At 38.9% G+C, this 12728-nt stretch overlaps 1 protein-coding gene across 1 annotated transcript in view; it reads right to left on the bottom strand.

Annotated features, from left to right (window-relative positions):
• Nucleotides 1–11476: 11476 nt before the first annotated feature.
• Nucleotides 11477–12728, bottom strand: part of LOC108577475 (histone-lysine N-methyltransferase SETMAR-like) — a 4501-nt gene continuing 3249 nt past the window's right edge. Inside the window, exons 2-4 of the mRNA XM_017940631.1 lie at nt 12477–12665; nt 11866–12395; nt 11477–11557 (exon numbers count right to left, since the gene is read on the bottom strand). Coding sequence (XP_017796120.1) covers nt 11477–11557; nt 11866–12395; nt 12477–12665 — 800 coding nt within the window. The remainder of the gene's footprint in view (nt 11558–11865; nt 12396–12476; nt 12666–12728) is intronic.

Here is a 12728-nt window from a genome sequence, read left to right as displayed (position 1 = left end):
CATCCACACTGGGCCTTCTGCGTCTCTTCCCTCGCCCTCCTTGCTCCCCGTCACTCTCTTCTTTTAGAGACCGCGGGAGGGGGAGGAGGCTCGCTTCCTGGCGCGCCTACCCTACGGGGAGGAGCGGCTCGTGTCTCGCCATTCCACGCCTCCAGCGCTCATACCGTGCTTTCGGTCTGCACTGACGCAACCTCTTTTGCGACAAATTCTTTGATCGAGGCGATTGCCTCCATCAATTCGTCCGGTTGCTGCCCCCCTCTCCGTCCTGCCACCCCCAGAGATGGCGTGGCCGTTTCCCGCGGGGGTGTCGCCTCCCACAATAGATGCAGCGACCAGCACATGCGGGCCGGTGAAGGCACGCGGGGCGGCGTTGTGAATGCCCGTTGAGAGACCCGCTCAGAGGCCCGTTCGGAGCTGTACCCTGAGCGTCTCCACCTCCTTGCGAATGGCTGCCGCCTTTAGTTCCTCGATCTCTGCCCTCAAGGGAGGAGGCATCGCTTCGCTGAATTGCCTCCATACCCGCACAAACGAGTATGTCGGCTGATTTCTTTAGGGCCTTTTGCAGTTGTCCCTGCAGGTGTCCGCTCGTTGCCGCCGTCTTATAAATGACGTCCCCCGCCTCGAGGGCCTGCTGGCCAATATCCTCGAGGGAGGTTTTCCTTAGTCCAGCAGCCAGCTGTACGCGCTGCTCGAGGTCAGACCTTTTCCGTACTGGCGCAGGCACCCGAGGGTCTAGGATATCCTGGACCAACTTGGCGCCTGCCGCCTCCTTAAATTTCTAGAGGTCCGCCTCCTCCTGCGCCTTCTTGTGGCTCAGGCACCTGGGGAATTCCAAACTTCCCGTACCGTGACCGCCGCACAGTGTTTCGCGTATATGGGCGTTCGAGACAATACTCATAACTTCTAAACTAATGAATTTTCGACCTAAGTCCTCTAATACTTTTTTGAAGAGGATTCAGATATGCATTGATTGGCACATAATAAAATATATGGTTTTATTTAAAAAAATTGTAGTAATCTTTATTTTTTATTAAATAAAAACTTTTTCGTAAATTTTTACTAACACAATTTATTATCAGCTGAATAATATTTATTGGAAAAATTTTTTCATCATTTTCACGGAAATACCTGAAAAATCGTAAGGATCGTTTCGCATACATAATAGTACATAAGTATATGGGTTTGGAAGACCAATATTATAACTTCCTATACAATATTCACAATTCTTCTTTTATTTGTTTTTTGTAATTTTCATTACGTAGTACGTAAGACATAAAAAGTAGTATAAAATTAAAAACATTAATAAAAAAATTAAATAACAATTTATATAATAAGAGAATTGATAACATAATTAAATGAAAACATGAATAATTAAAAAATTAAATAACAGCTTATATAATAAGAAAATTGATAACAAAATTAAATGTAATTCCACGCCAAATCAAACACTTTTTGACATCGACATCAGGGATTTTGTTCCAAATGAAATATAACGTAGTACACGTGAAATTAGATAGGGTTTAAAACATCATTTAGCTGGTTTCGAGTTTGTTTAAAAAACGAAGGAGGATTGGCTGTATATTGTTTACAGAAGGACAAGAAACGAATGTTTAGACTAATATAAGTGTCTTCTCGTTTCACGGGACGCACGAGTGAGGTTTATAGGCTATGTTAAGGGCCCTGAACGCGAATAACGATTTTGATTATTTTTTCCGTTTTGGGCAAATATGGGCAGCCGAAATTGATGTTAATATAAAGTTCAATGTTCCCTAAATTAATACAAAAAAAATTACGGAAGTAGTTTTTGGTACTTTTTTAGAAAGTCTCATCAAAGTTAATAAACATTCTACACAAAAAATAGTACAAATTATTAGTACTATTAAGAAAATTGCTCCGCAGTTTTGAAGGTATGATAGTACTAAGCACAATTTATAAAAATCAAATTAAAAGCATAAACATTCCTCTAATGACACGTGTTTGAAAAAAATTCTGAGAAATTTGGAATAAATTTCTAGTATCATTTTTGACTTCAATGTGGTAAATTAAGCAAAGGTCATGGGTAATATTAAAACCTCCGTTCCTTTATTAACATTTTAAGATACAAAAGATTGTGAATCAATCACTTCAGAGTTTTTACTTTTGTCCATTGCACGAAACACTGTGCGCCGGGGCGACGGCCACGGCCTCTGAGGGAAACCCAATGAGGTGCAACATATCTTTGAAGGTTAACAAAGATCATTTATGACAAAAAAGGCGAAATAAACTTACATTTAGCAACATTTAGCAAACAGACACACGCAACAGTGAGGAACGTGATGTGGTCCGGCTCCCAGTTTTTGCAATTTTACGACCTTCCATGAAAGAAAATGAATTTATTCGCACCTCGTTGGACTCATCTTAACATACACTATCATATTATATATAAAAAAATATAGCATTCCATTTAAAAAAATTAAACTAATTTTGAAATCTCCTCCACCATACCCGGTGCAAAAAAAAAGTATTTATGCCACATAATTTTCCCCCTTGTTTCAAACAACTTTTGTTAAATCATTTTTTTCCTAACATCACTTCCTTAAAAAATATTTAGGTGTATTGAGATAAAACAGACACCCTGTAGATAGCGAGAGATGCATTCTGGACGTGCCCATCGTGTCAGTAGCATTTAGAACCTCCACGTATTGGAACGAGGACTCGTCATAACAGTAACTCATAGGAAGATCAGTAATCTTCCTGTTTATCTGGAGCTTTTGCCTCCACTGATGTACAAAATACCCAGGCAATGGAATGATGTTAAAGGCCATGGGATCAGAGATATCCATGTGTGCCCAGTAGCAATTGATAGCGTTCTACGCTCTCTCGGGCAACACCGCCTCCGTATGACGCTTCATGTTGACGTAAAGCGCCATGCCGCTGAAAACAGACTGAAGAAGATCCATTACGTATGTCTGATGGATACAGTTCTTGTCATAATCCCAGCCCTGCCACCCAGAGATCTCTATGCCAGACTTGCCAATAGCTGAGACCGCTGTCGCCATCAACGCCATCGCATGCATGTGCATAAAGCCCTGACATGCGTCGCCCGTGTCGAATGTGTGTGTGTTGCATAGGATTGAATAATCTGCATCTAGCAGCAAGCCGACACAACGAAGTGGGTATTTGATACCTGGCGCCTGGTGAAGTGCCGTCTATCTTGACAGTGATGTTAATGTGAAGGAGCTCTTATTAGACGTTTGGACGCTGACGGTAACAGGGGCAGCGCTACTGGGGCAGAACAACAACGGTGAGACAGAGCCGAAAGCGTATCTTTCGATGCGGCGTCGCAAAGGTGTTAAGTCAGCAACGACCACATCATTCCGCATTCCACTTGCCTTGACACACTTGTCCAAGGAAGGCGGAATTATAGGATTTAGACGGGTTATAGGACCATGCCCCAGAGAGTGTCTCTATGGGAACACCTTGGTCCGTATGGGTATAAAAAAAGCCCATAACTGTTCGCAGAGCAGATATCAGCTGCAAGCGAAAAGGTAATACCCGTTGAGTCATCGCAAGTGATGTTCTTGCTTATGAGGTTAAAAGTGTGGACAAGACTAGATTTGATGGAGTTCAAATTTTGAGAAGTGAACCACAGAGTCAGGTACGACCAAAGACTCCTGTATGATTAGGATCATTATCCTGCTGGAAGTAATAATTATCTGAAACATTTAATTTTATCGCACTCTCTTCTAAATTTTCTCATAAAATATTTAAATATATAAATCGATCTATAATGCCATCGATAAATTTCAAATTGCCTGCACCACATGGCAGCAAAACATCCCCATACCATAACACTACCACCATTCCCTTTAACAGTAGGCTGCAAATTTTTCGGCTCTAATGCCTCACCTTTTTTCCTCTAGACTAATTTTTTGTCATCACTTCCGAACACATTATATTTACTCTCATTCGAAAAAATGACTCGTTTCCAAAAGTCTAAGGGCATATTGACGTACTTTTTTGCGAAGTTCAATCGTTGTTGCCGATTTTTCGCACTAACGAAAGGCTTCTTTCTTGCAACACGTGCATGGTATCTATGTTTTCTCAATCTAATTCTTACTGTTTCGGGATGAATAGCTATATTTGACATTTCTTGAAGATCTTGTGCTATTTCTGTGTTCTCATCGCGGTCAGATAATTTTTTTGGTCTACCTGAGCGTGATGAATTGACTATGGTCTGAGTTTCTTTGTATTTATTAATAATGTACCGAATAGTGGCAAAACTTTTGTTTACTATGCTTCCTATTTTTCGAAGAGAATTTCCCTCTTTGTGTAGTTTGACTATTAAATTTCGCTCCTCCGCTGTAGTTTCTCTTGTCTTTTTACTCATTTTAAATTCAACGTGTTTATACTATAACGATAGCGTCTCAAAACAAGCGTCTCAGTAACAAAAGATTACCTATTTGATAGAAACAAAGAAATCTGATTATTAAATGACAAAACCTGTAACTGTATGGATACTGTTTTGATTATAATGGTAACCATGTTGTGGAAACAGAATAATTTAGATGTATTGCATTAATATAAATAACGTATGATGTATATTATTTTAAAGCGCAATTTATGTGTTTTCATTTATTTAATGAAGATGTAAGTGAAACTAATGCACTGTATGAATACTTGTTTGGCCCACTGTAAGTAATAAAACTTCCTTTATTTCTTATATTTTTTATTAGAGTGCAATCGAGTCTTGAAAAATATCGCTAAAGTCACATAATAATGTTAAAAGTTTACGATCTTGTGGGACCGCGTTACAGGCCTGATGTAAACGGTAACTGTTGATTTGTATTAATGTAGCGTGTGTGCTGTCGCACTGAGCCGACTGATTAAAAATGGACAAATGCGTGTTGCCTTTCTAACTTTGTGTAATTTTTATTGTATGTAAAAGCTAAGTGACTAGTTTGACTGATAGATGTTGTTGCTCTGATGGTTGTAACGATTCTACTTTTCTCGAGAGCTCGTCTTCGCCCTCGAGAGCGGTGGTTCTTGAAGAATACGCTGATTGGTGAATATTTTCTAATATTCATCGCCAATCAACGTGCCTGATTTTCTCGCCAACTCCTTCCAGTGCGCCCTTAGCGCGCTTTACCCTGGTGGAGTGGGAGAAGATCCCAAGGGGTGGTCAAATGTTTATAATAATTCGGGAAATTCCTCCGGGTGACTCATCGGCCAGCGGACCGTTACAGACAATTGTACCCTTCGGAAAACCCGTGGTTTATGGCATGTTCTTAAGCTATTGAGCGCGAAAGGCACAAGCGGCAAAAAACTCTAATTAAGTGATTCTACCGGCCTTCGCTAGGATGGACGTTAAAGCATAAAATAGTAAATTAAATCCTAATCTCAAAAACAGCCTGTAGGTGCGATCGTGCCATAAACCTTTGCTGAATGAAACCTAACAGTAACAGGAGCATTCTTTAACTCAAACGGCATACTTTTACATTTTGTTAATACTTGTTTGGTGTAAAGAACGTCGTTCGTTGTTCGTCTTCAGAAGTCATTGTAATCTGGCGGACACCTAAGTGGTGAGTTATACGGAGAAACTGATGGGTTAATAGCGACAATATTGTTTCTAACGGATTCCTTATAAACTTAGAGGGCATCTGTATTGATATTTATCTAAATATTATTTTTCATATTGTATTTTATAGTTTAGCATGTTGGATCCTTTTAAGATTTTTCCAAACAGGTGAAACGTATGACCTTCAGTTCTTTTTTTTTTATGAATTAAATCATAACTGCTTGAACTGTTCGTGAACAAATTACGAGAAGAAGAATCTCTATAATTAGTTTTCTGAACGATAGATGTACATACATATATAGAACTTCTTTCAAGCACGAAGCTGGTAAAGTGAAGAAAACTGCCTGGAGGTGAAGTGATTTACACGGTTCATGCATATCGTCAAACTAATGAAAAACTGCTCGTGATATGCTAAATGAAGAACGAAACACATGCAGGGCTTTCCAACAAGATGAGTGTATATGTGGAATTATATTCTCTTTAACACATCCATCGGAAGCTTCAGAATCATTTGACTTAGGAGCAAGTTAAAAGATACGTTCAACCTTGAAAAAACCAACGAACGATTGCAGAAATAATCTAGGAGTGATCTTCCAGAGGCCCGGTGAAGACATAGTAAACTACGCCAATCGAGGAAGGAATCAACAACTATAGTCATTCTGGATAGAGAAAGAGGTTAATACGAAATTTCATGGGTTACAGTACGGGGGAAGCCTTTGTAAACGGAAGTCTTTTGCTGAATATTGTTAATCAATTGATTTTCAACGCACCCAACTGATTATTAACGCGAACGTTGCTGATCGCACCTAATGAAATCAGTTACATGTTTGTCACCTGCTTTGAATTCAGTCCGTGGTTTCTTTTGCTAAATCGCATAAATATCACCGATTTAGTCTGTTTTGAGCTGGATCGTTACTAAACACTGGTAATCCATTGAAAGTCATCGTTTTCGTATGTCTTGCAATTGGTGAGTGCTGAAATATTGCCAATCCATTGTACACCAGGTTTGAAATTTCTTTTGAGCTCAATCACTGCTGACATTAGCCAAATAGAATGAATTTCAGCTTTTTCATTCGTTTTATGCACGTTCAGTGCCGAATATTGCTAATCAATTGAGTTTCATCGCCTCCATCCGATTTTAGGGTGATCACGGATAAACGTACCTCATGAGATAAAGTTACATGTTTATCATCTGACGATATTACCTATAGTACTATCCGAAGTGTACATTGAGGGCAAATCGTAATCGAATTCCGATTAAGCTTTTGAAAATAGTAGAAAGTGACGATGGAATGAAATCGAACTTAACCCTACGCGATGAAATAACAGAATATACAGTTCTCTCGTGACTAACCAAGAAAGGACGTATACACAAGGTTAAGGAAAATTGCGAAATTTCGCTGTAACCGTGTAAAATTATTACAAAATATCGGAACGTTATTGTGCGTGAATGTTGTAAATTCCAGGCTAGAACGAATGCTAGCGAAATAGTATTCTATCTTTCCAAGTGAACTGGGAAACGGACTTGGAGAACCAAATTGTGGACTAGAGTGCACAGTTCTGAAAGTGTTGATCAATGAAAGTCCAAGGCCTCGTAGAGGAAGATATCAGAAAAGATACGTTCAGAAGAGTGTAAGAAAAACGAAACAGCAAAAGAGAAGCAGTAGAAGAAAAAGGGAATAGGCTTTCCCGAAGAACTATTCTAGTTGGAATAAATTATATCCAGAATGTATCGGTAATGTAACTAGTGTTCTCGTAATGTCAACTTAGACTCTGAAATAAATCTGATTAAACTTAAGAAAAGCATCGATAAGAGTTGTGGGCTATCGAACGAAGATTCGCGATCGAGTTGAGAACTGGGTGCTCGTCAGTCAACAGGGAATCTTAGAGTTCTGACGTTTTGATATATTGCCGAAGCTAATCGAGTTTCGATTATTTCGAAACATTCCTACTTAAATGAAGCTCAATTTCGAATAAATGTGGATAATCCGGGAGCACGTGAGAGACACGTATCAAGAATGAAATTGTTGCGATTAAAGCAGTCTATCTAGAAAAAGCTTCAGTTACAAATCAGTTCAACCAGTAACGAAGTGAAGTAAATTATACCAATCTTAATGATCGAACCGTTTGAGTTTATGACAACTTCAGCATTCCAGACACACGCAACTCAATTACTCAAGATCGATAATATCATACTACGGCCGTCTTAATTACTACAACTCGATGAAAAAAAAGTGCAAACGAATATAGAGATTGAAGAAAAACGACGCGAATATAGAAGAATTAGTAGCATAAACTGAAGATGCGTTTCACATTCCAAGAGAAAGCTTAGAAGGAGCCAAGGGTCATCATACGCAGAATACACACCACGCATGATATAATACATAATGTTAATCAATACATATACCCTCTCATTTACAAGGATAATATATATGTATATCGACAGGTACAAGAATGACTATAAACTGATGTATTGTATCCTTCCATTTCGCCAATACAACTCACGACTTTGGATTGCACTGAAACAACCCGACTTGCAAGGTAATAAGCATTAATGATTTGCCATTGATAACTAACAGTTGAACGATCAGATAAGATAATAAGGGGTGGGTTCTCTTTGGTGAACATTATAGATTTTGTTGACCAATTAGAAAGTGCTAATTAATGAAGTACTTGTTTAATACGAAGTATTATGACTTGAAAATATGACTTCTAGCAGAATTTTGAAACGAAGATTAAAAAATCACATAAAAATGTTTAATTGTAGAAAAATGTCATGTTAAATTCGTTTCACTTTGATCTGTTTTTGTGCTTGTTTTATCTAATAGAAGTTGTACAGCTTTTGTTCCTTTTTCTATTCTTTGCAAGAATACTCATCGGGGGTATACTCGCTATTACTGCAGCGGCCTCCGTGGAGACCGTCCTATATGCTGCTGCAGCTCTTATTGCACATATTTTGGTTGCCTTTTCCGCAATTGCTCGATTGAACCCTTTTGTAATGCATTCTGCCCCAACCGGTGCTCCATGTAGGAAATTAGATTGCCCCACACTAGCTAAGGGTTTCCTTTTTTTTTGCGTGGGGCCCTTCGTATTTCTCATTATAACCGCCAGTCTATTCATTACCATTGCTGTCTTATCGTACGCATACTTGATATGGTTACTAAATGTCAATCTACTATCCAGGATAATACCTAAATATTTCATTTGTTTTTTCGCCAATGTTTTCTCTCCTTTAATTGTAATGCCCTTTTTCCCCCCATACTTCTTCCTTTTCTTTGTAAAAACCACCATTTCACTTTTCCCCGTTTCTACCTTCAGTCCCATCTCCTCTATTTTTTTAATCATTCCTGCCGTTTTACGCTCTATTTTCCTTCTAACTTCTTCATATATTCTACCTTTCTCTAATATTATTATCTATATACAACTAATGCTCCTTTATCGTTACTCCCCAGGATTCTATCATATGCTACATTCCATAGGATCGGCCCCAATACCGATCCCCGCGGTACCCCCCTGCGCCGTTTCCAATCTTACTTTCCTGTTTCTAAAATAGTCTTTTATATTTTCTATTATGCCTTCCCCCAATCCAATTTCCTCTGCTCCTTTAACTATTGACTCCGACTCCACCGTATTAAAGGAGTTTTGGATGTCCAGACTCACTGCCATTACATATTCTCCTTTATCCATTCCCTTTTCAATGTATTTAACTATTTTAGTTGCCGCATCCACGGTTCTCTTCCTTTCCCTAAACCCGAATTGGTTAGAACTAATTTTATTTTATTTATACCTAACCTTTTCTTTAATTCTTTTCTCTAATATTTTTTCCATCACCTTTCCCATACTATTAATTAAACATATCGGTCTATATTTTTCTGTCCTTATTCCGTCCTGTCCTTTTGGTATTAATACTACCTTCCCTTTCTTCCAGCTGTCCGGAAACTCTATTTCTCTAAGGCATTTATTTATTAAATTTACGACTTCTTTCGGGTTTTCCTTAATGAGAATTTTAACCAATTCGTTGGGTATATAGTCTGGTCTACATATTGTTTCTATTATTTCATTCCTATTTGTTTCTTTTATCTTGCTTTTCTTTATTTCTTCTTTCTCTTCGCTCGTACTGTATGTTATTCCTTTCCCTTCCGGGAACAGTTCTCTGATTATTTCCTTCGCCTCCGTTTTTTCTAATCTAACCTGTTGTCCTCTTAGTTTTTTAGTTATAATTTTGAACGGAAAACCCCAAACATCCTTATCCACTTGCTCTATAAGTTTATCCCACGCTTCCTTTTTTGCTATATGTATTTTTTTTCTCAGTGTCTTCTTTTCCTGTTTATATTCCCCTTCTATTTGGATTACATCCCCGGTTCCGCCCCATCCTTTCTTCTTTAGTTTTGCTATTCTCCTTTTTAATTTTTTACATTTGTTCCTTATTTCCTCTATCCCCTTTATTCCACCAGTAGCAATTTTTATCATTCTTCCCTTTCCCTCTCCTAGGCACAGATGCCTCACACACCTTTTCCATTTCTTTTCCCCATTTTTTAATCACCTGTTCTGTCCCTTCCTCATAGTTAACCGCTACCATCTTCCTTATCTCCTGCTTAGCTTCTTTCTCGTTCATTTTGCTAACAATCCATCACTCCTGTTTCTTATTTATTGTTTCTGATCTGTTCTTTTCTTTCACCTCAAATGTTACATAATTATGGTCGCTCAGGGTTTCCGCTTCTAATATTTCCCAATTTTCGATTAGCTTTTTACCTTTCAGCGTCCCAAACGTGACGTCTACTGTGGATGTTCCTGCCGCCTTATTGCAAGTAACTCCGCCCTGCCTATTATGGCAGATCATATTCATAGTATTAATATCCTGCACTATTATTTCTCCCCTTCTGTTATTACTTTTCCTCCCCGTCCACATTTTGTCTTTAGCGTTTAGGTCCCCGGTAATTATAATTTCTTTTTCTCCCTTGTTACTAAGTTGGTTTCTTAGACTTACTATTCTGTCCCAAAATTCCTGGAATTCGCTTATGGCTCTATTAGGCGAGAAATACAAACTTATCCATATTGTTCCCTCCACCTTAGCTGCTATGACTCCCTCATCTTTCTCTATTTCCTTCATACTCCTATTTCCTGTATATATAATTCCTGCCTTGCCGTCACTACTCATTAGGCTGTTTTTCCCTAGTCCCATCCTCGGGGGCTCGCAAATTATTGCCAGCTCAATATCTGTCTGTCTCATCTGCTGCATCAAGCAGTCCCCAGCCCCCCTTGAGTTGTTTAAGTTCGTCTGAATGACCTTCATCCTTATGTCTACTAAATAAATTACTATATTATCACTAAATAAATAAATCAGTAAATAAAAATAAATAAATCAATAAATAACTATTGTGGGATTTGGTTAAATACTTTTGAGTTTATTAGAATAAAAGTAACCCTACGCGTTGTCGGTGCTGTTCACTTATTATCTCTCCTTTTATTATTCTCACCGCTGCTTCGATTCGCTCTCTTCCGGCTCGATGCTTTTCGTTTTTTTTTCCACAGACACACACCTCACACTCTTCTTCCTTTTCTCCACGCACGCATTCACATACACACACTCACACACGCCGCGATCGGCTTGACAACCCATGTTGTCTAAACATAACAAATACGCCACTCACGATCGTCTTCCATTCGTTCTTCCTTTCCAGGCCATTCACACCAACTCTCTCACATTCACTCAAGTTAAGTAATTTATTATTTTTCGACTAGATTCGGTTTTCCAGACTAGATTTATAACTTGACTAGACTTGTTTCTTTGCGTTTATCTCCGCAGTCCCAGGAGTAACCCTTCCTCCATGGGTTCTCTTCCCTCCTTTTTGCCTTCATTCACCTTCCCTGTTTGTGTTTTTATACTTTCTATTTCCGTTCCTTCATTTTCCTGACTCCCTATTTGTACTCTGCATTCTCCTGTGCCGTGGCCATACCTGCCACACCTCCAACATCTATACACTCTGCATTGTGTCCATCCTATTGGGTTGTCCGGAAAGTTCGTGTTGATTTTGACGGAAGATTGAAACGCAACGCATTTAAGTTTTGGTATATATTTATTAAATTATATAAGTGCCATTCTGTTCCACAACCTTTCTCCATCTTTCAGGCAACTTGAAAATTCCGTCCTTCCAGAACTTCTCAGGTTTTTCAGCGAAAAACTTTTCTATGTGATTTTTTGTTTCGATCAAAGAGTTGAAATTTTTTCCATTAAGGGAATTTTGCAAAGACCGGAATAGGTGGAAATTTGAGGGCGCGAGGTCTGGTGATTATGGTGGATGGAGTACAACATCCCAACCAAGCTCCAACAACTTTTGTCGCGTTGTTAAGGACACATGAGGTCGCGCATTGTCCTGGTGAAACATGACGCCCTTCCGATTCGCCATTTCTAGACGTTTTTGCTCAATTGCTACCCTTAATTCCTCTAATTGGGAGCAATATTTTTCAGAATTTATGGTTTCATTGTTTGCCAGAAGGTAATAATAAAGGATTCCTTTCCAATCCCACCAGACGCAGAGCATGACCTTCTTCGGATGAAGACCGGCTTTTGGGGTAACTAATGGTGGTTCATTCCGCTTTCCCCAAGACCGTTTTCGCTGAACATTGTTGTAAATTATCCATTTTTCATCTCCCGTCACTAGTTGCTTCAAAAACGGTGTCTCCTCGTTTCGTTTATAGACAGAGTCGCAAATGGAAATGCGATCCATCAGGTTTTTCTCCGTTAAATCGTGCGGAACCCATACGTCAAACCGGTTTACGTAGCCAAGCTTTACAAAATGCTTGTGGATGGTCGATTTTGATATGTTTAACATTTCTCCTAATTTACGCATCGTATGATGTGGGTTATTCTCGATCATTGTTTTAATCTAATCTTCATCTGTGGTGGAAGGCCACGAACTTTCCGGACAACCCAATATTTTAATTTTTTCATTATCACATAGTTTGTCTACCCATTTTTTAGGCAGTTTAATCATGGCGGTTTTCTCCTGCCATGGTTCCGTTATAGTTCTTACAATCTCTAGCTGTTCTGCTTCCTCACTACTTAACTTTCCTTCCCTCCTTATACTTTCTCTCATTTCTTCTTTATCTGCATCACATTCTATTCCTTTTATCTTAATCCCTTCCCTTTCCATTTCAATTAGCACCCCCC

Source organism: Habropoda laboriosa, unplaced genomic scaffold, assembly GCF_001263275.1.
Source record: "Habropoda laboriosa isolate 0110345459 unplaced genomic scaffold, ASM126327v1 scaffold797, whole genome shotgun sequence".
NCBI lineage: Eukaryota > Metazoa > Arthropoda > Insecta > Hymenoptera > Apidae > Habropoda > Habropoda laboriosa.
Note: the sequence above shows the minus strand (reverse complement) of the source record. Positions and strands in the feature narration are given on the sequence as shown.